This window comes from Falco rusticolus, chromosome 8, assembly GCF_015220075.1.
Source record: "Falco rusticolus isolate bFalRus1 chromosome 8, bFalRus1.pri, whole genome shotgun sequence".
NCBI classification, from domain to species: Eukaryota; Metazoa; Chordata; class Aves; order Falconiformes; family Falconidae; genus Falco; species Falco rusticolus.
The window spans coordinates 224,204-247,709 of NC_051194.1; the positions used below are offsets into that span (position 1 = coordinate 224,204).

The 23,506-nt window shown below is 47.8% G+C and overlaps 1 protein-coding gene across 8 annotated transcripts in view; it reads left to right on the forward strand.

Moving 5' to 3' along the window:
- ARHGAP26 (Rho GTPase activating protein 26) overlaps positions 1-23,506 on the forward strand; it is a 196,400-nt gene that overhangs the window by 74,182 nt on the left and 98,712 nt on the right. For all 8 annotated transcript variants that reach the window (XM_037398570.1, XM_037398563.1, XM_037398564.1 and 5 more), the window contains one exon: positions 7,968-8,046. In XM_037398570.1, the coding sequence (XP_037254467.1) occupies positions 7,968-8,046 (79 nt within the window). The remainder of the gene's footprint in view (positions 1-7,967; positions 8,047-23,506) is intronic.

Below are 23,506 nucleotides of genomic sequence, written 5' to 3' on the forward strand. Positions count from 1 at the left end.
TTTTTTTCCTATGCCCTGAGAGTATTTTTTTAAAATGTGAAAATCAAAATAAAACTGGGAGGAGGAGAAGTCAGCCATTATAGTAGTTTTCTTCTGCAGTGTGTTCAGAGGCAGCTGAACCTTCCCTTGGTGTCTGGAGCCTGCTAGGCATGGGATCAAGAGCTACTCCAGAAATATGCCTGTTAAATGTAAATAATGGCAGGGGAGCAGCAAAGGCGGTGAAACCTGAGAAATCGCTCATTTCGTGTACACGTTCCTGCTGCAAGAGATGGCCTCTGCCTGAGAGGACAGTAAGAGCAGAAAACATGAAATAAAAGGCTGGTTCCCGCCCCCCCACCCCCCCCCAGTATACAGGCCACTCTGCACATTTTTGGTATCAACATTTGTCATTAGTTGTCTAAAATAATGGTTATTTCCAAAATAGGTAAGCGAAGAGGAAGAGGAGGCAACAGGTTTTGCCATGGCCAAAAGAGAGTGTGATGTGCCCACCCTGTCTCCCCCTCCCTGGGACAGTCATGGTGAGCGTTGGGAGATCTGGGCACCATCAGGGCCTCAAGCTGATGCTGTCAGTGGCCAGAGTTTGCTGGAGATCACTTTTGCTTCACCTTGCCTGGCACTCATTATTTGGCCTGTTTTACAAAGCAGTGTGTTTCGAGGAACAGTTTCCTTGCCAGCCCAGGATTATCAGGGATTGACAGCGTGTGGGTGCCTCCCTGCAGCTGTCCTGCTGGAGCCTGGCTTGGGTTCCCTGGGTGGCCCTGGAAACCACAAGTGACCTGGAACTCCTTGTGCAGAGGTGCCTGGTTGCAGTCGGAGGTATTGGGGCTCGCCTGGGCACTGCAGGGATAACACCTTTGGAGGCATTGCTTTCCATTTTATGCTGGAGGAGATCAGCTCTGACTTAAGAACCTGAGCACAGGCAAAAACTTCAGCCCACACTTTCCACCCAAGTCTGCTGACCACAAATGATGGGATATCTTTGACCAAAGGCTAGCTGGAGTGGTGTCTGTGTCTGTTTCTGCAGAACAGAGAAGGCTGATGATTTGTGTAGTGGGGGTTTTTGTCTTGGGCTGGGTTGGTTTTTTTTTTGTTTTTGTTTTTTTTTTTTTTGTTTTTTTTTGTTTTTTTCTTCCCCCCCCCTTGTTTCATGGTTTTTTTTATTGTCTCTTCCAATAGAGAAGTTAGAAACTTGATGTCTTGCTCTTCAGCCCCATGCAGGAAGTTTTGATATGATTAAGGCAAATATCCCTGAGATGCTTCTGTCTCACATATGCACTGTGTTTTGACTTACAGTAGTTTTCCCCTTTCTTTTCTGTATGCTACTTCTAAATGAAAACTAGACTTGTAAGCAATGTCCCACAAGAGTCAAGTATGTTTTAACTGATAGAGCCATTCAATCACCTGCTGTTAAGCCAGTCCAGGAAAATACTGTGATACTGAGAAAACAGCGTGCATTTGTGTTGTTCAGAGGTAAGGGTGAATAATGCCACTGGAGTGTGCTTTTCCTGAAGTTTGAAACTGCCTTTGCAAAGGTTACCTTGGAAACAGGTGGCTTAAGAGAGCAGGAAGATTTTTCTGTACACATCCCTTTCTTCCTATGGACAATTAAATTGGATTGTCCCTTCCAAAGTATGTGTGGAGTGAGCATATTCTGGGCTGCGTGTGTCGCTTCCTCAGTAAGGATAAGGGACGTTGCTGCACTGCTGTGGATTTCAGCGTATTTCAGTTTGTGCTTCCCCTCTGTATCTTTCCAGGTACACATCCCCTTGGTGTGTGGTTGTCTTTTCAGAGCTATCTGCTGCAGGCCCCTCTGGAGCAATGTCACACACAGGCTCCGGGTTCATACCTGTAACGGGGCAATGCATGAAAGCCCATTGATATCTTCCGTGGTGATGGATATGTGATGTGTCGTTGCCTCCCAGCATTTGTGTCCAAAACGTCTTTTACTGCTGCAACAGATTACACTTAAATAGTGTTGCAAAGGCACCTGCCAGTTGGCATCCTGTGTGGGGCTCTGCTGCGGGTGCAGGTAGCCTGTGCTCCATGGCTTTCAGTGAGTTGCTTGTGCTTGCATGCCTTGGGGACAGTGTGAAGTCCACTTTCTTCCCAGGCCCTCCTAAAGCATATTTGATCATTTTTTAAGTTCTGTGTGCATCAACTGGCTTTGTTACCAGTTTGTGACCTGACAAGTTGTGTCCATCTTACTAACTGCAGTTGGAGGATGAAGGAGCATTGGTGGCGCTTGGGGCCGGGTTATCCCTCTGTGTCACACTGGAACTGGCAGCGTAAAACCTGTATGTAGTTATGGTTTGATATATGTCAAATCCCTTGCTAAAAGCTACACACATATAAGTACATATGATGAAACTTCATTTTCTACTCAAGTATGTTTATCTCCTGTCACCATAAAATGTGCGTAGCTCTTCACACTCTGTCTATACTAACTTGCAGTGTTGTAGGATGCAATATAATCATGGTGTTGTGCTGACACAGCCACAGGAGCACGGGGACTGTGCTTAAGCTCCTGCTTTGCCGTACAGCCTAAAGGTGGCAGCCTCGGCTGGCTCTTTCCCGATTGCTTTTATCTGCACAGAAATAGGCTTGTTTTTAGTGTTGCATTTTGGGAACCTGGTATACATGCAACATGGGGTGCAGACTTGGGGCTTTTTATGTAACACCCAGAGAAGCTGTTGCTTGTTAGGGAGGAAAAAAAAAAATTGTTTTTTCTCCTGTAAAGACGATTCAGCACTACCAAGCTGAAAATCTTGAGCTTGATCTGTTAATATAACGTTCCTTCCTTTTCCTGTTGTCTGGTAAGGAGAAGCCAAAGTTCTCAATGCTGACTGAAGTACAGGTGTTTGTGAGAGGTCTAAGAAATCCCTGTCACTGCTTTTGCAAACAGTTCTGATTTTCAATGTGGGAAGTTAGGAGCATTTTATTGCTTTGTTACAGCAAAATTAGGCCCTGAATGTTGTTCTCGTGTCTGGCTGAAATACATTCCTAGTGTGATGAATACAGTGTTTTACTATTAATGCTCATTTTTTCTAACCACTTATTTGTAGTCTCTGCATTAAATCAGTTTTGTAAACAAGGTAAACAGGGATGACAGCCATTGTCTTACAAAATAAGCCTTAGGAGGAGGAGTATCTCATTTGGCTCATGACAAAGGCTTTGTAATTTAGAATGATGTAGGTCATTGCTCTGGGCGAGAAGTGAAGCACTTCTAATACCAATTGGCTTTTATGGGAACAGGAGGTATTAAAAGTTGTGGGATTTTGATCTCTTAGTTGTTCATAAAGGCCATAAACTCTGCACGTAATGCCATTCCCCTTGGCTACTGCCTGTGTGCCCCCAAAGTGGCTGGCACCTCCTCGGTCCTGCTGTGCAATGGCTGGCATCGGGGTGGCTGAGCTGACATGCACCTGCCTGAGCATTTTCCTGACCAGATGGTTTTCGGTAGGTAGGCTGTTGGCTTTGTTCTGGGTAGCTGCGTACAATTCTGTGATTTCTGAGTCACCCTGACTACAGTGGGGCACAAAGCCTGCTTCCCAGTGCTGGGGCCAGGCGGCCGGTAGCCACTCCACCTCTGCTGTTGTTCCCCACGGCTGGCTAGTGGATCTTGCCAGTGCTTTGGACAGCACGTGCAATACAACTTGTACTTGTTCCTCTGCTGGTGTCGCCTTTCGGGTGACCTTTTAAACAAAGCAGTTCATGAGGTTTTCACAGGTGGGCAGGCAGGGAGCAGATGAAGCTCATTCTCCCCTCGGTGGCCACGGAGAACCACACCAGCCCCTGCCCCTGTAGAACGTGCTGGTGGCGGTTGTACCAATGGTGCTTTAAGCTCTACGTGGACAAGTGAGACTTCCTTAATTCAGGAACAAAGTCTCCTCCTTATTTACATTTTTTTTTTCATCTTTGTTTCGAGGCCACATCTGGCTGCTGGTGTCTGAAGCAGTGCCGCACTACTGTGGGGTCCTGTCTGGGTACAATGCTCTGCTCCAGCTGGGACTGCTAACTTCTGGGCGCGCTCAACTCTGCTCAGCCCAGAAGACCCTGATATTAATCCGCTTTTATGTTTTTTCATTCAGCAGTTTAGATTGTCTTGGTATGATAAGCTGCTGCAGGAGTTGAAAGTTCTTATCTGTTTGTATTGCTTTCATTATTTGTTTGCTTTTCTGGAAGAAAGAAAAGCTATTGGACTTTCTCATTTTCTCTGCATGTTTAGTCATAGGTCCTTAAAACTGGGCTGTGTTTCACAAAAGCTGAGATACTGAGAAAATTCAAATTTCCTGTGTGGTCTCATATGGAAAAATCTCTTCAGTTTTTAGATTTTAGCATATTGAAAATACACTTTCTTGTGTCATGTTTACCATCTTCTGCTCTCTTCTCATACTCCTGCATCCACTTAGTTCAGAAATGGATTCTTCTGATCACAAAATGTTCCTTTCCTTCCCTTGCATCCCAGAAGGCGGCAAAGTGTTTTGGTGCCTGGAGGTTGAAATGTATGATGCAGCATTTGGCAATGAATCAGCAGGTCCTTCATCTTGTTTGTCACAACAGTTCACGTTTGTGCATCTTAGATGTCAGATCCAGGAAGGCGTCCTGCCGTCCCAATGTGACAGTCTCAGGGCTGGCTCAGCTGGGCAGAGGGTAAACTCTGGTGTGTGTCCACGTGCATGCTGTGTCAGGCTTTGGAAGGGGATATGAGCTACTCAACAGCAAAATCTAGTGAAGCTCCAGTATTTAGGGTCATTTGTCTGTTAGGTGAGGGTATAAAGGTGGATGCATTTTGTTTATCTTTTGGGAAAGGAAGTCAGAGAAGGGCCTTCCCTGTCTCAGGCTCTACACTGAATATTGAGATATCCGTAATCTAATGAGCACACTTTTGGAAACTGTTGATCTTCAAGGAAACTCCACGAAAAGGAGGCTGGCTGCAGACAGCAAGTTGAACATGGCTGCATGTTAGTAGCATTACTAGGATGCTGTTTCAGCACCAGCCATCCCACCTGACTATTAAGCACATGGTACCCTGTGGGCATCATCCAAATAAATAATGAATGAGGCGTAATGTGTGGGGTGCATTTTAAATTTATCACAACCAGGAAGATGGTTCCGCTCAGGAAAGCTGTGCAATGGATTCCTTGGCAAATGAACACTGTGGGAGGAAATGCAGAGCTATTTGCAATGTAAATAGTTTTTTAATTCAGTTTCACAGGCCCTCCCCTCATGCTGTTAAATAAGTTTGAAGTGAAGCCCAAAGAGTTGTTATCTGCTCAAAGGCAGAACAAACATTTTCATGTTATCACCTTTTTGCCCTGTACGTGAGGGAATGTGGCATGCCAGATACCAGTATTGTCTCCCTGGGACTGTGTCACTTTGCTCGGAGTCCAGTGTCAAATTTACCATGAATGAATGGTTTAGACTTCTTTGTTTTAATGTCTCTGCTAAAGAGACAGAAATCCCAGTATTACCTTTTCCCATCTCTCCCTAGCTGAGCTAGAGCCCTTGCAGGGTTTTCTGCATTAGGATGTCTGTGCCTTCAACAGCAGCTTGCCTTAAGCTCAGACTTAAGCCCTGGCTGAAAGGGGGCACGGCTGGGACCTCTGGTCACCCAAGGAAAAGGCTGCCTCTGCCATGGGAGAAGGATTTGCTGCCAGTCCTACTGCAGCTCCTCAGGTACCAGGGCCTACTCTTGAACTGCTTTGTATCTGCACAACAAGGACCTTTGTTGAATGGATGTTGTATGTTTTCTTTCTCAAATGGGGTGATGGTTAAGTGGTTTCTTCTTCCCTTCAAAATGAGTGAACTTCCAAACCTCTAAGCTGGTGAGTATTGACTGACTCACCAATGGGATTAGTGGAGACCAAACACATTATGTCTGGTTTACTTGGACATGGGCTTGTTGCAAGCCTGAATGCACAGCTCTGCCTGGTAAAGCAGTGCTTAGCTGCTGTGTGTGTGCTGAAAGCCAACTGTTTGGTTGGTAGAATGGGGAACGGAGTTAGGGAGAAGGGTTAATTCTTTGTTCCTTGCCCACACATACCACGGAAGTGACAGAAGATGGGCCAAACCCACCACTATGAGAGCCCCTGTTAATGTTTTCTTTTCTAACAGAGGTTCAGCTCTTATCAAGGCTTTTGAAGAGTGTTGTTGCAGCTCACATTCTCCTGCTGAATCACTTTTAGGAAGCGCAAGTTTGAAATTACCCCTCTTCCCAGGCCTTATCAGTTTTTGGAGATTTAGTACCGAAAAGAGCCTATGTGCTCTGCTGAATGCTGTTTTCAGGCAGTTGGCAGCTCCAGAGGCTAAATTGGTTTTCCCTCCTTGTGCCCTGTCAGCCCGGTGCCCTGCGAGTGGTGATCCTGGCTCGCCGCTGCCTTTCTGGAGCTGCTGTGCTTTGCCATGGACGGGAAGAGCAGCATCAGAGGTTGTCTGCTGTCATATTTCCGATGGATGAAATCCCATGAGCATTGCTGTAGAGATCACACCAATGACCACCCCGAGCACACTGAGTTGCACAGCACTTGCCATGCCTGCATCTCCTCTGTTGCCAGGGCTTTTGCCCACTCTGCTCCTGCAGAAATATCTGCTGCACCCTGCTAATGCATCTGAAAATAGCCTGGGAGGAAGCAGAATGACTAGACCAAACAGAATAGACCTTGGCTGTGTCACTGAGACCAGAGCCTCTGCCTGGTCCCCCAGGTGCTAAGTGGGCAGCCCAGCCCTGCTGCTGGCTTTGCTGGGAACAGCAGTGGGGTAGGATGCAACCACCCCTTCAGAGGCTGGAGACCTGGACCCGAAGGCGTGAGGCTGAGGAGGTGTAGGGCTAGCTAGGCTTTTTGTGTCTGGATCTGCTGGCTGCAAGATAAGCTGGGATGTTGGGGATGGAAAGCCTTGCAGCCAAGCAAGATGCAGTGAATTGTCAGCCCACAATGTGACCTGTGGGAATACAGTGTTGGCTTTCACCCTCTGTGGCATGATCGTCTCTTGTGCAAACACACAACCACACCTGAAGTTGTGCAAATATTCTCCACTGTGTTAAATCCATCATGAACTTGGTGGTCATGCTTATCAGAGCTACATAATTAAGTTTTAACTCCTTGTATGAAAAGGGCAGTCCAGAAGTACATTTAGGATCTACTTAGGAGTGGTGGAGGTGATGTTGGGCCTGGGGCAAGGCTGGGCTGGTGACGTCCTCTGGTTCCCGTGCATTGTTTAGAGGCACTTGGGCCTGTTAATTCCCCTTCTCATTAAAATAAGTAAGCAAACACAAAGTTGGTTTTTGGAGGCTGGATTTACAGTGCAGCTCATGGGCTATTGTGTGTGCCATGGCTAGGGGTGGGAGGGCCAGGCAAGACCAGCCAGTGCAGGAGCAAGCACCCTGGGTCTCCTTATGGCACTCCCCCCATAAGGCTGCTGGCAGGGGTACACGGACCAGGATTGCATTGCTGCCCTTACCACATAGAACATCAGTATAAGAATGTGGTCAGAGAAGTAATGCAGCCATGCTGGCACTTATGTGTCAGGGATGAAATTCTTCACACAGCAGAAGGTCCCCCCTCACGAGCCAGTGCTTGGGGTGGTGGTGGGATGTGGGGGGCTGGCATGTGTGGGCCTTCTGCTTGCTTAGTTACTTTCCATGCCTTGTCCTGCCATTGCATGGACGTGCTTAGCCCAAGTGCAGGTGAACTGTCTGGCTGAAAGCTAGAGGAAGAATTTGGCATACAGCTCACTTAAACTAAAAGCACTGAAAATGCGTATTGGTTGTTGGTGTCCTCTGCTCATTTGCCGGTCGTGATTAGGACCTGCAGGGACATTCCTGGAGAGGTCAGGCTGGGCTCAGCCACAAGCTGCTGGGGCTTGGCTAGGAAGAAGGTTGTCCTCATTCTCTCTTGTGGGAAATTTGTCTTTGTCATCTCTGTTTTCCATCCTGCAGTTTATTTATGGCATTCCCTTTATCTCCACAGGCCTGGTGTGATCACCATGCAGGCACTTTCAGAAGAGGACCGAAGGCTGTGGATGGAGGCGATGGATGGCCGGGAACCGGTGAGCAGAAATATTAGCAAAAAAGCACTGGAAAAAAAAATTGTGGAGAGCTTTTTGTAACCTGGGGCAGATTGTTTGCTGCAAAGCAGGCTGTCATGCAGTGCCTGCCAGCCGGTGTGAGAGCTGTATCCGTGGGGCAGCTTGTGCTTTCTGCCAAGAGAATAGTTTAATCCCTTGGTTAAATATTTGAGGTAATACTGTATCTCCTGTGCTTGGATTGCTTGAAGGTGCGGTGGAGAGGAGGAGGGTAGGCTTGGCCAGCACAAACACGCTGCTGTGCTGTTCTGAAAAGAAAACATAGCAAGAAGACCAGTGGAAGAAAATACACTCTAGATTTCTAGGGCTCTTTGAGTCCTGCAACTCAGCTGGCAGCTGTTTCTAGGTCTTATAGAGAACTGCGGATTTTGTGTGAGCAGAGGAGTGTAGCCCCTCTTCTCCATACTCAGTGATAGCTTCTTCACCGCTGTCTTTTCTCCTACCATGCCAAAGCTGTACAGGCTTTCTCACCTCTGGAAGGGATTGTGGAGGTTTTCAGAAAACTCATGGTTACTGCTTTTTTTATTTTTTAATGCGTATGCAGACATTACTGCCAAGCTTAAAGAGCTTTGGGCTGGTTCTGACTGGGTTCTGTCAGAGAAACACCTGGTGTGGGCGCTGTGCGTTGCTGGTGTGGTGCTGCCTGGTTTCAGCATGGCGACTGTCCAGCAATGAACAGCAAACGCAGCATTGCCAAGCAGCCTTTGTATGCAGAGTGAGACGAGGCTGCAGGCCTCTGTGGCATGGCCAGAAGCGTAGCAGGGTACAAAAGAAACTTTGTGAATAGCTAGAGCAGCCAGGGCTGTTATGGGACAGCCTGTACATTTTTTGGAGTAGGTGTCTGTGCTTTTGGGCTTGAGTCAGGCTCTGGCAGTCGGAGGAGAGTCCATGCAGGGAGCAGGGTGTCCTCTCCCAGCACGGTCCCACTGCCACAGACTGGTACTGATTTGAACAGATGCCCCCTCTCCAAATCCATGAACAGGTCCTTGTTTGTCAGAAATAAGTGTTAAAGCCAGGTGAGTTGTGGATACATGTGGGCTGTTCAGGATATGCTGGAAAGCATATGCTGGGCTTAGTCAAGCAATTTGCTTTTGAAACTTGCAGTGGTTTGGAGGTCAGGAAGGCTCTGTGTGTGTGTGTGTGCTGCTGTGTAGTTCAGGTAAAGGATTTCATTGTAGATTACAGCCAGGTCTCAGCCTGGAATCGTAGATCTGTTGGGTAATTCAGGTAGGATGGGGCTGTGGGAGGTTTCTAGTCCAACCTCCTGTTCAGAGCGGATTGCTCAGGATCTTAATCTGGTTGGGTGCTGAAAGCATCCAAAGGAGGAGCATGTACAGCCTCCCTGGGCTCTAGCTCTGCTGGTTGATCATCCTCCTGCTAGCCTGGTCTGAACCTCCCCTGTTTGAATTTACACCTATTGTCTCTTGTCCTCCCACCATGCACTGTTGTGAGGAGCCTGTCTCTGGTTTTCTGATGCTTTCCCTGTAGGAGGGGTGCTGTCAGGTCTCCACAAAGCTTTTCCTTCTCCAAGCTGAATAAACCTCACTCCCTAATGGGGCGTGGGCTGTGTAGCTTGTACCTACCCCTGATGGTGATGACAGCTCTCTGCCATGTTCATTTCCTCCCTACAGCAAAATCGTACTTCTGGGACAAACATGCTCAGCTGCACCTGCAGACATACTATTTCCAAGTACAGGCATTGCGGAAGGTGCAGGCAGGCACAGAGGCAAAAAAGGGCTGAATATGTGCTGTGTGTGCAGGACAACCTCTGCTCCCTTTTTCTGTCATATGCTGAAAAAGAACTCTTGTTTAGGAGAACCAGCCTACTCTTCCACCTTGGCTCTTGACCTGTGTGGCCCTGCCCTGGGGCAGCTGTAGTGGAGACACTTGGGTGTAAGGCATACCAGCCTTTCCAGTGCCAACATGCAAGCTGTCTTGTTCCCTCCTAAATTAATCCCTGCCTTCATTCTGGTGGCACCTGGAGACAATATTTTCAATTTCTTCAGAAACAAAATGTGCATACTTGCTCCTAGTCCGAATCAAGTCTTCTGCTCCATCAGCCTGCTCACCTACTTCCCACTGCCTCACCTTTTCTGGGAGCTGTTATTGCAAGGGTGCGAAACCCAGTCACCTGCAACGGGAGCTGTGTGAATATGGTTACCCAGTTGCATTGTGACCTGCTGGTGTTACTAGGATTTGGCACAACAGCAGAGCAGGTCTGTTCAGATTGTGTTGCAGAGCTGCAGCCAGAGATTTTGCGTGCTTGTAAAGCACTATGCATGTCAAAGGTGCTGTGAAGTAACTGATGCAGGACTGCCTGGATTATCCTGTTTCAGAATCTGGTTATATGAACTCCTTCAAAAACACACAGGTCTTCATGCTGCCGCCTGCATATTTTTATTCTTCCCTATCATGCCCATCAGCTTAGGGTAGCTTGCTCATCCAGCATGTCAAGGATTGTCACTGCACATTAATTAAATACCTCATGGCCCTTAAATGCTAATGGCATTTAAACCTGGCCTTCCAGGTGTGGCGCAGGAGCCATGGGAATGAAGCCTGTATGGAAATGGATCCAAGAGGCATTTTACTGATGAAGATGGTGCATGTTGACAGATGAGGTAGCTCCTTATCCTCAGTGATCCTCCTTGATTCATCAGAAGTGAAGCTGTTGGTCTGTTCTGTTTGGATCTTTATCTTGAAGAACCAGGGTGTGGGATGTTACCTACTCTGCAGACATTTCCTTGAGCAAGAGACGAGGATTTAACCTTTGGACTCCTAGGAATATCCAATCTCTGCTTTGACTGTATTTCTGTAACCAAAAAATCCCTACTGGAAAGAATGTCTGGTTTTCCTTTGATTTGAATATTGAGTGTAGGAAAGCTTGGCACAGTGGGGTCAGTAATTCCATGTGCAAATTCAGGCCGTGGAGAGATTGAAGCGGACTGGACTTTGTTTCTGAATTATAATTAAAAAAATAAAACCAATTGTTATATTACATTTTAGTAAGATCTGAACATAGAATGTAGGCTGTATTAGCAAAGACATTTGTCGCAACTTGAAAAGATTTATTATCTATCTTACAGTCAAAGCAGTCTCCAGATAGCTATCATCAGTGTTAACTCTTACCACTTGTTATTAATTTGGCTAAAAACTTTGTGTTGACTTTGGGTTTTCTTTTATGTTACAGAGGCTGGAAATAGAAGAAACTGCAAACTCTGTAGCAGAGCAGTTGTATTCATGTTAAGATACTCAGGTTAAGTTTCCTATGGTATTTCTCATCTGGTGATACAGTTTGGAAATGTATATGGTTGAGGCCAGAGTGATTCCGAAACTTTGTTGGAACCTAAGTCAAGAATAAAAGTTGTTTTGGCTTGTAGTGGCAGCTGTGGTAGGCTGCAGGATTAAGAGGCGCACAAATTAGGCTGTTTGCTTTGTGGCAAAGAACTGAAGGTAAGCATTTTAGTAAGGTTGTGGCTTTGCTTCCCAAATCTGCAGCAAGCTTGCCAGCCAAGAGAGATGCTGATGTCAGTGGTTCCTACTATTGCCTTCCGATCAGGTCGGTTATCTTAGAAATCATTCTCACATCGGTGAGGGCAGAAGTGAGATAGTGGGCCTTGAAGTATTTGGGACATGAAAACATTTCTCCATGAAGGTGAGCCTTGCAATATAAAGGTACATAGAGGGTTAAGGGTGTGAAAAATGTTAGATCGTATATCCCTGTTGAGCTGTATTAATCCATTGTTCATAACCTTTTGAGTGGTGATGGAGAAGTTAGTGTTAAATGGCAAATGCAACAGGCTGTGATCCAGTCAGAGGAAATAAAATATGGATGGGCTCTGAGCAGTGCTGTTCTGACACTCACATCATGCTGCTCTTTGCTCAATTTGTTTTTTCTTTTCTGTTCTTTAAAGCAATACAAGTCTATAAAAATACAGCCAGCATTTCATATTGGTTTTGTTAGCACTGTGCAGCTGAGCACACCACAGGCTGGGGATGAGCAGCTGGTCTTCTGCCCTTGCAGGGGAGGGAGGAAGGACTCTGAAATAGGGACGCATCAGCAGTGCTTTCTCCTGTCCTTCTGCTCCCCTGACTTGCTCTTCAGTTCTTTAACATAACCTGCAAGTTCACAAAGGCAAGAACAAAGTGCAAAGCCCCTCGTGTGCTTCAGGAAGCCTGTGGCTGGTCACTGAATGGAAAGGCAGCATGGCAGAAGTCGGTGGGTTTTGTCTTGGGAGCTCCCACGGGTCCGACCGGGCCCTTTCCTCTTGGCCCTCGCATGGCTTAGTTCTTGTGTGATGAAGTTCCATCCTCTGGATAGCAAATAAGGTTTCTGCTCCCATTCAGAAGTGGATTCAGGACCTCACCACTCTGATGTCTAGAAACCTTCCTAGGACTTCCCACCCACCCCGGTTTCCTCATGTCTGCTCCTCCATGTGAGGGCACTGGGCTGCGCAGCAGTTGTGCCACCTGAGGCTGAGGGCCATGGGGGACAGTCGAGTGGAAGCACATGTGAACCTGCACAAGAACTTGGAGCCTTTCCTCGGCGGTGGGGATCTGACCCTGCCCCATTTCAGGGTGCTGAGGGGTCTTGCTTGCAGCCAGCCAGAGCTCGGGGCGATCGGATATACTGCGGTGGGTGTGAAGGACCGTTTCCTTTTGCAGCTGCCTTGGGGCTCCCAGCAGTGCCCTGGCTCAACAGAGACCAGCTCCTCCGCAGCTCCACAGCTGCGAGGGCCACCCTGAGCCCCGTGGGGCTGTGGCAGCTGCCCTGGCACTGGGGGAGTGGGCGATGCTGCACTTCAGGTGCTCGGCATCACCCCTACGCCGCGCTGGGAACGGACTTTGGGCTGTTCTTGGTCGTCCCCCAGCGCCATGGGCCTGTGGGCAGCACCAAATGGAGCGGGGCGGTGCTGGGGCGGGCCGTGCGGCCACTTTCCACTAGGTGGCGAGCTGAGACCAGCCTGCCCCTCGGACCTGGGCCCCCGCGGGCCCGGCCACCCCTCTGTGCCCCCAGCCGGGGGCTCTGGGTGTGTCTGCGGCTGCCCTCGCCCACCTGCCCTGGGGGGCTGTGGGGTTGGGGGAGCGACGTGCCCCCCAGAGCCGGGCTGCCCGTGCTTGCCGCCCAGCTCCTGTGCTCCAGGGCCGGTTGTGCTGCCTGAGGTGGGGAAAGCGCTCATTTCCCAGTTTTGTCCCCAAAACCTGCCACAGCTCAAAATCAGAGCCGCTTCCCTCCTGTGTTCCTCTGTCTTCCTTCTCCTGCTGTCCGAAGACGAACAACTGATAATTTTAGGGGAAGGCAGTGTTTAATCGTGGTAAACTGGGGGAAGGTGAGTGCAGACCTTCAAAACTTACAAAGTCTGTCAGCTTGTCCCTCCCCAGCTGTAGGGGTCCTTCCCCATTCCTTGCCTCTCCCTGAGGCTGGGCGTTTCCATGGTGACCATGCCACCATCTCCTGCCGCTCCACTTTGGGTCTGGCATGTCCTTCCTGGGGTCCTTTCGTCAGATGCCTGGGTGCTTTGCTGTGGGGTCTACACCCTCCTCAGATCTGGCCCACGGTGGGTGTTGGTTTGGTTTGATAAAAGGAACAGAAGCAAGGCAGCAGGGGCTTGGTAGCATGGCTGCTGGTCAGCAGCTCCCCCACCTCACCACCGGCCTGGTGGCTGCAGGGCAGGAGCCTCCCTGCGGCATTCTCCTTCAGGGTCTCCAGCTGTTCCTCCACATGGACCATGCAGCGCTGAGGCCAACGGTGGTGGGATGACAGCCACCAGTGCAGCATGCCAGAAACACCTCTGAGGCTCCTGCTGCCGTGGTCCTGGTCCCAGCCCTGCAGTCATGGTCCAGCTGTTCGGTGGTGCTGGGGCCTGTTCGACATTGCTGCTCTGGAAATGTGGTGGTGTGATTTTGTAGCAAAGCTCAGCCTTGCATTCCTGTCCAACACGCAGCACCCTCGCCTCCCGCCTCCTCCTCAGATATTGCTTCTGGGAATTCTTTCTGAAATTGTTTTTCATTTTACTTGTCTAATTATACAAAATGGTGAGAGATTAATTTCCCAGTGGAAATGATGTCTTTTGAACTCAATCCAGTGCTTTCAACCTCAGCATTCCTGTCATTTTGGCTCATTCAGAAAACAAATTAACTTGAAGGACTTCAGTCCCAGCACCTGTGCCACTACAGGGGGACAGCTGAGCACCAACTACACGCCTTCCCAACCTCCCCACATTGTGCTGGAACGTGCTGGAAGCTGCAGATGTGCTTTATCGCTTTAATTCCTTTCGTTTCCGACCGACTCCTCAGAGGTCATTTTCTTCTATATTCGTTTTGGTACTGCACCCATTACCTCTGTAGCTAAGTGTTCCCAGCAGAGCTTGAAAAACCCTCTTTGATGGAGATGGGGACCAGTGATTTGTGCTTAGGATGTGGTGTTTACGACTGCTGCTGCACCAGCATTGGGCAGGGCTTGAGGACCAGCCACTTTGGTTACTGACAGTGTCAGCAGCACTCTGTTCTGCGGGTACTGGCTGTAAGGTGGTAGTCACAGAGAAAAGTGCATTATTAGAGATAGCAGAAAAACTTTCACCCATAATATCTTTGACTACAGATGGTGGTCTTTGGCTGTTTTCTCTTTGCAAGGGAGAATCTGTGGGTGAGATGGCAGAGTAGTCATCACGTTTGCTCTTCTGGTGCTCTCCAGGGTTTTGTCCATGCCTGTCTCTTCAGCTTGTTTCCTTCACAGCCTTTTCCACACTGATCTTTTTACCCGCTTGATCCCACAGATGTGTGTTTCTATGGGCTTTCCAGAGAAAGATGGTTATTTGTGTATGCTTTGTCGTGCAGTTTTTTCATGGGCTTCGTCCTGTCTGGGTTTGTTTGCTTATGGCAAATTCTTTCTTTCAGTTCTGTTTTCCATGACATGACTCATTCCAGTTGCTGCTTCTCCATCTCCCTGTCTCTCTCTGCTGAACAAAATGGATTTTTCCCTGCTCTGCCCCCTCTCAGTGTCTAAGTTTCTACTGTTTGCTTTTTCTCTTTGCCTCTAATCTTCTCCCCAACCCAGATGACCTAGTGAACTCTCCCTGAACTGAAGCTGCAGGCTTGCCTGTGCTCTCACTGCCTGCGAGCATCTGACCTACCTCTGAGAGCAGCACCTCTGCCTCAGTGGAGGCACATCACATGTGCTGCAGTGATGGTGAGTCCCACTGCCGGCTTGGTGGCAAAACCTGACCCAGTGGAGCCCCTGCTTGGCTTTTTTGCTTCCCACAGTTCAAGAGTTTTGCCCAGAAAAGTTCTGTGTCCTTTTTGGGGACAAGGTTGCAGAAGAGGATCCTCAGAGAATCAGCCTGAGCTTTTCAGATCAAATGATAATTTGTCATGTTCAGTGTTAGTTTTTGTATTGCATGCTCTTACCACTGTTCCCTTCTTCTCCCTCCCCTGTTGCATAACCTATTTTAAGCCTAAAATAATAGTAACTTTACATTGAGTTTAGAAGCTTTTGTTTTGTTTCCAAAGCATTTAAGCCAGTGAGGTCCTAAGCCTTGACTTCAGGCTTTTATTCATGGCTCCAGCAAATGCTGCTTCAGTGGCTGATAACTTACCCAGCCAGAATCACTGCTGCTTCAGGCTGACAGTTTTCTGTCCTTTGCTTAAGAAGCTATTTGGGTCATAATGAGGAAAAGACTGAGAAAAGCATTCTAGATCATCCTAAAATGGGAAAAGAGCCCTCTGGACTGCTTCTACACAGCTAAAAGTGCTATCCTCCCCACTTTTGGAAAGTTTGCAACCTCTTTCTTCTAGCTCTCTTGTTGAGGACTTCCAGGAGCAGAGCAGTGGCTCCTGTCTCTGGTTTTCATCTCTTGTGCATGAATGCCTCACAATTTCTTTAATACATTCTTTGCTGTAGCCAGCTTTGCCATAGCACTCTTTGCTGAGGTCTGTGCTGCACAAATTTGCTACGAAAGTTGGGCTTTAGTTGGAGGCTAGGATGGTTGGTCCCAAGAGGTGAGTTGGGTTTCGCTGTCCCTTTGGGGGAAGATCTTGGTTCTGTGGGGGAAGCACTGGCAGCTGCCTGTCTCCTCTGGTATTGTCTTGCTGCTGATATCCACTGAAGCAAACTTGCAGAGGAGTACAGGCTTGGGGCTGGAGTGCAGGTCTGGTCACTGATCCATGGGACGTCATACAACGCACGTCTTCTGCATGGGACACCCACTGACTCTGCTGCAGCATGTGCTTTTCTTTCACTTTAGTTCAGGCCAGGAGGTAAGCATGGTGGTGAGAGGTGATTTGAGTTTGCAGAGTCCCTGGGGAAAGATGGCTAATCGAACTTGAATTGCAGTTTGCTGGCAACGAGTGCAGTGTGTGTGGGAACAGGATAGATCAGCTGACATGCGGCAACTTGATTATAAGTCTGGACAGGTGAACTAGTTTAAGAAAAGGTTGCAGAGTGGTTGCATCAAGAAATTCCTTGAGAGTGCTTTACTGTGAACCTAGCTGTCCACCCTTTGGCTGCATGTGTCCAGCTGTGCTGGCAGCCTCTACAGGGAAGCACAAAGCACTCGATTGAAACGAAGGACCAAAGACAGTGTGTTTGCTTTCCTTTTCTCTCTGCTCTTCTATCACCTCTGTTTAGAATTATTTCAGCAGGCAATTCAAGAAACATGTAGAAGTTTGGAGAATAGCTCCATGTTAGTAGAACAAACTTCTCTGCGAATTTGAATAGACTATTAGAGTATTGTGTTCTACTTTAAAAATTAAATTGTTCATTGTACAATCAGTTGCAAAACTAGCTTTTCCTCTTTATTTCTTCCTTTACTGGTCCTTGCATTTCATTTTAAGTAGTGATTTACTGTCCTGCTACAGACCCATCGCAGTTCTTGACCCAGGCTTTTTCCTTGTCCTAGCTGCAGCCTCAGAAGAAAGTCTGACCTTTGAAACTCCATTTTAATAATCTTATTTCTGTATTTCTGGTATCTGTCCTGTGCCACTCTCGGTTTGCTGTTCTTGGCAGACCCTCTGCAGCGCTGTGCCCTTGTGGAGCTGGGGAGCTGGGCTGGGCTCTGGCTGGAGCAGGCAGGCTGTGGGCATGGCACTGTCAGGAAAGGCAGCTTCTGCGCTGGGCTCAGGCTGCAGCAGTGTGCCTGGTGGCCATGCCCCGTGCTGCCTCTCAGCCAGCATTTGTTGGATGCCATGTGGTAGAAATGCTACTCATGAGTGCTGAGCGTGCTCATGGTGCTGTGTACATGCTGGGGGTGCATAGTTTCCCAGGGAGGTTATTAGCATTGTGGAATTTCAGGTCATGTCTGGGAAGCGGTAAATGTCCTGCTGCAGTTTTGAAGAGGGCACTGAGAACATTTAAATCTCTGTCAGGCTGGCTCCCAGCACCAGGGAGGCAAAGGGGCACTAATGAGCCCTGTGCTACATCCCAGGACTGCTCCAAGGAACCCCCTCTGCAGCTGCCCTGGGCTTGCACAGGTCTCTGGGGGTGAAGGGCAGGATTGGTGCCAGTGGGATTGTGGTCCCCTTTCTGCTGACTTTCCCAGAGCTTTGAGGTCCTTGCAATGGTCTGCGCTGCTCGTCCCTCACGAGCGGCTGTGCAAACTGAGGATTAAAACTGGTCTTGCCTCGAAGATGTCACAGTCTTGGCATTAAACCACCAGCCATTGTTCAGAACAACTAGGCAGTGCAAAACTTCTTTTCACAGACGAGGAATGCAAGGCATGTCTGTGTTACAGTTATTTTAAAAATAAAGATGACACTGTCATTTAAAATTAGGTTGGTTTTGATGTGTTCAGACTCCTTGTTCGTCAGTAAATGTTGAAAGGAGGAAGGGCGTGTGTGCTTGCAGGAGAGAGGGAGAGTGAGAAGCTGGCTGGACTCCAGTGCAGATAGTTGGCAGAGCAGGATGTGCAAGTTGTTGCTCAAGCACCCTAGGAAACTTAGGGAAAGCTGTTAAACTAGTAGAAGTTTCACTTTTCATCAGTCACTTGATCTGGCCGTATCTGCTCTGCAGGACTTGCTCAAAAATGCTGCTCTGTGAAACTTTAAGTGCTTTAGTTATTCCAGAAATGTATTTTTCTAAAGCAGTTGACCTTTAGTTACATTATTCTAGAGACTTCTGTATATCTGACATGCTTGGTTCCCTGTCGCTTCTGCCTACCCCGCAAAGTGTCTGCTGCTTGATTTCCTTTTAACATTTAGACATGGTAGGTGGATAGTTTGACCAAGGTAATTTTTTCCTTGGGTGACAAACACAGCAGGTTATATAACTGCGCTGAGCTAAGCAGTCCAGATGGTTGGCAGGTATCCCAGTTGGCTTCGGCTTTGGAGGCTCTTGGGAATGCCTGCACTTGTAATAAAACATGGGCTTGTTTTTAATTAGAACCATCATTTAGTTCAGCTTGGAGAGACAGAAGGGCAAGACCTGTGTAGAGGATTCAAGCCCCCAGATGCTTCATTTTTGGTATTTTCTTTTCTTTTAATCAGGCTCAGGCATTGTTGCAAGTTCTGAGCTGAAATTTATGCTGGAGGGAAGGAGAGGGAGAGAGAAAGAGGGAAGCGAGGTAGGGGGCGTGGCTCAGACTGCGATGCATTAGTTCAGCACTGAACAGTAGGTTGGGAAGGAAGGAAGGAAGGAGCTTGCTGCCAGGGACCCTGGGCCACCCTCTTCCAAATGAACAGCCCTTGTTTGAATGACATAAACCAGCATTTCACAGTGGGTTTCTGCTGCCCTGCCAAGTCTTTCACTGGGGAAGCACGGCCTATTTTTAATTCCCCGCCCCCCACAGGGAGGTTTGCAGGGATGTGGGCTGGGAACAGTCTTACTTGTATCTGTATCGTTTTGGCTCAGAGAGCAAGGAAGGTTATTTCTGGCCACAACACAGTGTAGTCTAGCTCCGAAAATCCTGCTTGTAGTATGAAAACCTGGCTCTCGGACAAAAATAGAACAGCTTTGATAAGGCAGAGCCAGAAACAAGGGCTGATTTCATCAAGTTTGCCAGGTGTCCTGCTTTTAACAAGGAAGTACGCTCTTTTCTACATGAGCTTTCTTGCTCTGTGCTTTGCTGGGATCCCAACATAGCAGCTCTGTAATGGTGTGCCAAGCTTGCTTGGGTGTCAGGTGTAGAGGATCCTGCCTGGTGTGGTATGGACCTGTGCCGATCTTGCTCTTTCCTTTTTCTTCCTTTGCTCCTTCCCTCCTCTTTCCCCCTTCCCTGTTGCTGCAGGGTGCAGGTATGTGGTGCTCTCCCCTCCCCAGGCGTGTCTACACCATGTTGTGAAAGGAGCACCAGGTCGCCAGAGGCTCTGGCCATTCCTGTGCATGCCACGGGGTATGGCTCTCTGCAGAGATGGGGCTGAGCAGCCTGCTGGGAGCCTGCACCCAAGCAAATAGTCCCTGCCTTTTAGGGCTGTCGTGGTGTTGCATCTAATCATGTAAGCTCTGGGCATCAGTAGGCAGGTTTTGGGTACAACAGCAGTGCTGGAGAGGTACTCTCAATCTCCAGGGGTCAGGGCTGGCTCAGTGTGTGCTTCCATACACAGTTCAATCCATGTCTGGGCAGCTGTGGGAAGTGGGGAGCCTACCCACCTCTCTGTCCTTGGCTGTTCATTCTCTCTTTCTCTGGTGCTGGACCAAGTCTTTGCATGCCCACACTATGAACCTGATCTGGCTGCACACTGTCAAGTAATAATAATATTAATAACTGGCTTGCTGGGTTAATTTTCAGCTGGATTGGACTCCCTGTGCAGCTCTGCCAGTGCTGCCTCTGTCTTTGCTAGCAGTGGTGGGAGAGCATGGCTGTGAGTGTGTGGAGGGTGAGATGGTTCCCTTCAGCTGCAGGATGGTGTTAGATAAACTGAGGACAGCTGTGAAACCACCACATCATGCTGCTGCTCATGGCACTGAGCAAGGGCACCACAACCTCCCATGGACAGGCAGGCACAAGGGCGTGGGACATTTGGAGTGCTTTGTGGTGCTGATACCTGCCGGTGGCCCTGCCTGCCTGTACAGGGGCAAGTGAAATGGCAGAGCAGAAGCATCACTGGGACAGCAAGAGCAGCAAAATGATGTACAAAGTGTTCCTGGCAATGGAAACACTCGCCTGGGGAGTGTCAGGTTTTCAGAGCAACTTCTGGGGCTCCCCAGGGCGAGCTGCCATCCATCTGCAGGGCATCACCTTCTCTCTGTCCTCCCACGGCATGGGAAAGCAAAGCCAAGGAGCCAACTTCTCTGATGTCACTCCCCAGGGAAAGGTGCTCATGGTCTGTGTGACTGAACAAGGGGGAGGTAGGAGGACTGTAGGCTGCCTGTCTTCATGAAGGCCAGTTTTGGCAGTAACATGGAAAAGACAGAAATGCAGCCATAGCCATGTGAAAAGGAAAGTGAGCACTAATGTGCCTGGCCAGAAGACACGGGTAATTCACAGACTGGCCTTTCTCAGAAGTCCCTGAAAGTGCTTGCATCTGACAGCAGTCTGAGGAAGTGAAGAGGTAACTCAGTCTTCACAGTCAGAGAAAACGTGCCACCCGTATTTGCTAAAATTAAGCTTGAAAATGCTATTCTTTCACTTCCTTTTTCTCTTAAATTGCTGTGGAAATAATGGAGTATTTGGTGGTAAAAACAGTAGAAACAAAATAATGCCTTATTATCATTTAAACTGACTGTGCTCAGTAATTCATTGAAGTTTTGCTCTCTTGAAACCACTTTGAGTTACCCAAGATCTCCACGCAAAATCTGTTTGTTGCCACTTGCAGCACCTTTGCTGCAGTTCATCAGAGGGGATTTTTGTGTGCTGCCAAAGCTTTAAATGAATGCAAGAGTTAGTCTTCTCTGGCATTCTCCTAAGAGCATCTGAGCACTCCACAATATCATCCTGAAGGGATTTTGTACAGGCATTGCAGAATAGTTTTCATAAACCTTTTCTTTAATGGTTGCTGCTTCTTAGGCTTCCAGCTCCTTGTGTAAGACTGGAAACAAATTGTCCAGGACTGATCTTCATGTGTTTCAGTTTCTGTTGTGCTCTGAAGGGGATGAGGTCTTTAGGATCTGGGCTGCAGGAAAGACATCAGGTGCATCATTGGTGTCCAAGTGAAAAAGACATTAAGAGAAAAGACTTGTTCCAAGTGGATCTTCTGTTCTTCCTCTCATGTAGGGCAACTGAACGGGTAGGAAAGGGATGTGTAAGAGCCCCAGCATCCGGTTTCCACTGCTGGGCTGAACAAGCCCTTGTGTAGCAGCTGCTTTGCAGCTTCAGGGTGTTCAGGGTGCTGGAGACACCACCCAGCCTACCACCATCTGAGTCAATCTCAGTGACTGGACTCCAGTCCGTGTGCTGGTTTTTGCCCGTTTTCCCTTTTTGTTTATAAAAAGGTTGCAAAACACCCATGTAAAATGTCTGTGCTCCTCCTGCCTGTGTCTTCACAACCTGTCCTTGGGTGACTGGCAAGCCATTTGGACTACCAGTTCTGAAGGAATATAATGATTTCTATTTATACTCTTTTGGCTTGTGCATCTTCTGAGCTGAAGGTTGAAAAACTCGTTCATGGTCGTTTTGAGGATTTCTGGATATGAATCACACGGAAATTGCATAACACTGCAGCATTTCCTCCTATTGCTCAGGGCTTTAAAAACATTGCTCTCCTCCAGGGAGACCAAGGAAATCTGGCAGGACTGGCCCATTTTGACAGTAGTTTTAGTCTAAATGGAAAGCTCTGGGTTGAAGGGTAGGTCCTAGCACTAGTAAAAAGAGTGGAAGGTGTAATCTTCCATGCCGAGGCATGGACTAGGTGAAATGGTGTGTTCCTTGTCAGAGATCCCTCTGTCTGTGGCTGCAAACAGGACTGCTGGCCCTGTTGTTGCTTAGGGCTTTCTATAAATCACCACCACCTCCCACCTCTGAGAAGCCAGACAATTCTTTCCTCTAGATTTTAGCCATTTGGGCAGAATTTCATGCCAATGTTGGAACCTGAAAGATTTTGGGAGCTGTGCTGAACACTGTGCAACCTCCAAAGGATACAGCTTAGGTTGGGCCATTTTGAATTTTAAATAAAAAACTGCTTTGTGTGTGAAATGTAGTGTATTCATATAAAGGATGTGTGCGTGCATACAATTGCCATATAAAAGCACAGTTAATTTATTGTGGAGGTTAGTAGACATCATGGGCAGCCCGTGTGAACCCTGAAATGAGGAAGTATAAACATAAAATTACTTGTCATCTTTTAGTTCCTCCTCCAAACCCCAGCTACTTCCTTTTCTTTTCCCCCAGTCCAGTTTCATCCCAGACAACCCGCATGCGCCTGTTTTCTCTTCGCAAGCTCATGGGTGCAACTTACTTAGAAACAGGTTGGAAAACTGATGGATTCTTCTTAGTTTATCTGTGTGCAAGCAGAAGATGGCATCAGGCTGTGAATGGTGGCTGTAGAAGTATTTTATGCTATGGATGGTGGCTATTGGATTTTTGATTATGAAAACCCACAGTTTATGTTTATATTAACCACAGCTCCAGCACAGGTGTTTATACGTAGTAATGACAGAACTGAAGTTTGAGGGGGGAACTGGAGTACAGCAGCCTGCATTACTACTTCTGCCTGTACTTTGGTCCACGTGGTGCTGGAGACATGAGTTGAGAAAGCAGTCAGCTGTGGTTGCAGGTAGGATGTAAGTGAGGATGTCACCCTCCGGCTCGTCCTGCTGACAGTGAGGGAGCACGGTGGCTTGGCATTGTTTCCTGGGTACTCTGTTCTAGCTAGCACATGCTTGGACATCACAGGCCTCTTAATCATCTCTATAAAGCCATTTCATCTGCAGAACTCAGTGTCTATTTAGTGAGATATTTCACCAGGAAGAACTTGTTCTTTGATAAATTATCTTAAACATTGAAGGTGGTGAGGTGCTGGCCTAGGCTGCCCAGGGCAGCTGTGGGTGCCCTGTCCCTGGCAGTGCCCAAGGCCAGGCTAGACAGAACTCTGAGCAGCCTGGGCCAGTGGAAGGTGTCCCTGCCCACGGCAAGGGGTCGAACTGGATGATATTTAAGGTCCCTTCCGACCAAACCATTTGATGATTCTGTGTTTGAGTTAATAACTGAGCATAATGCAAGTGTCAAAATAATAATGAATTGCAATTTCTGTTGTGCTCTTATAAAATTTATGCTTCTGGATTGCTTACAGATGAATCTCAGAACTTTCAATAATAGGTTGTAAAGGCCTTGTTTAAGCCTCCAAACACCAGTGATTCCACAGAAATCAAACAGCAGTAGCTTCCACTAAAAAAAGATACTAACTGGTTTTGTGCATGATACTTGAGCATCTACAGTATGAATTTAGAAAACAAAATTCAAGGCGTCAAGGTCTGCAAATTTAGTAGTACATTTATATATATATATATATATATATATATATATATATATATTCTTTACACATCACTTCTGAAACTTCC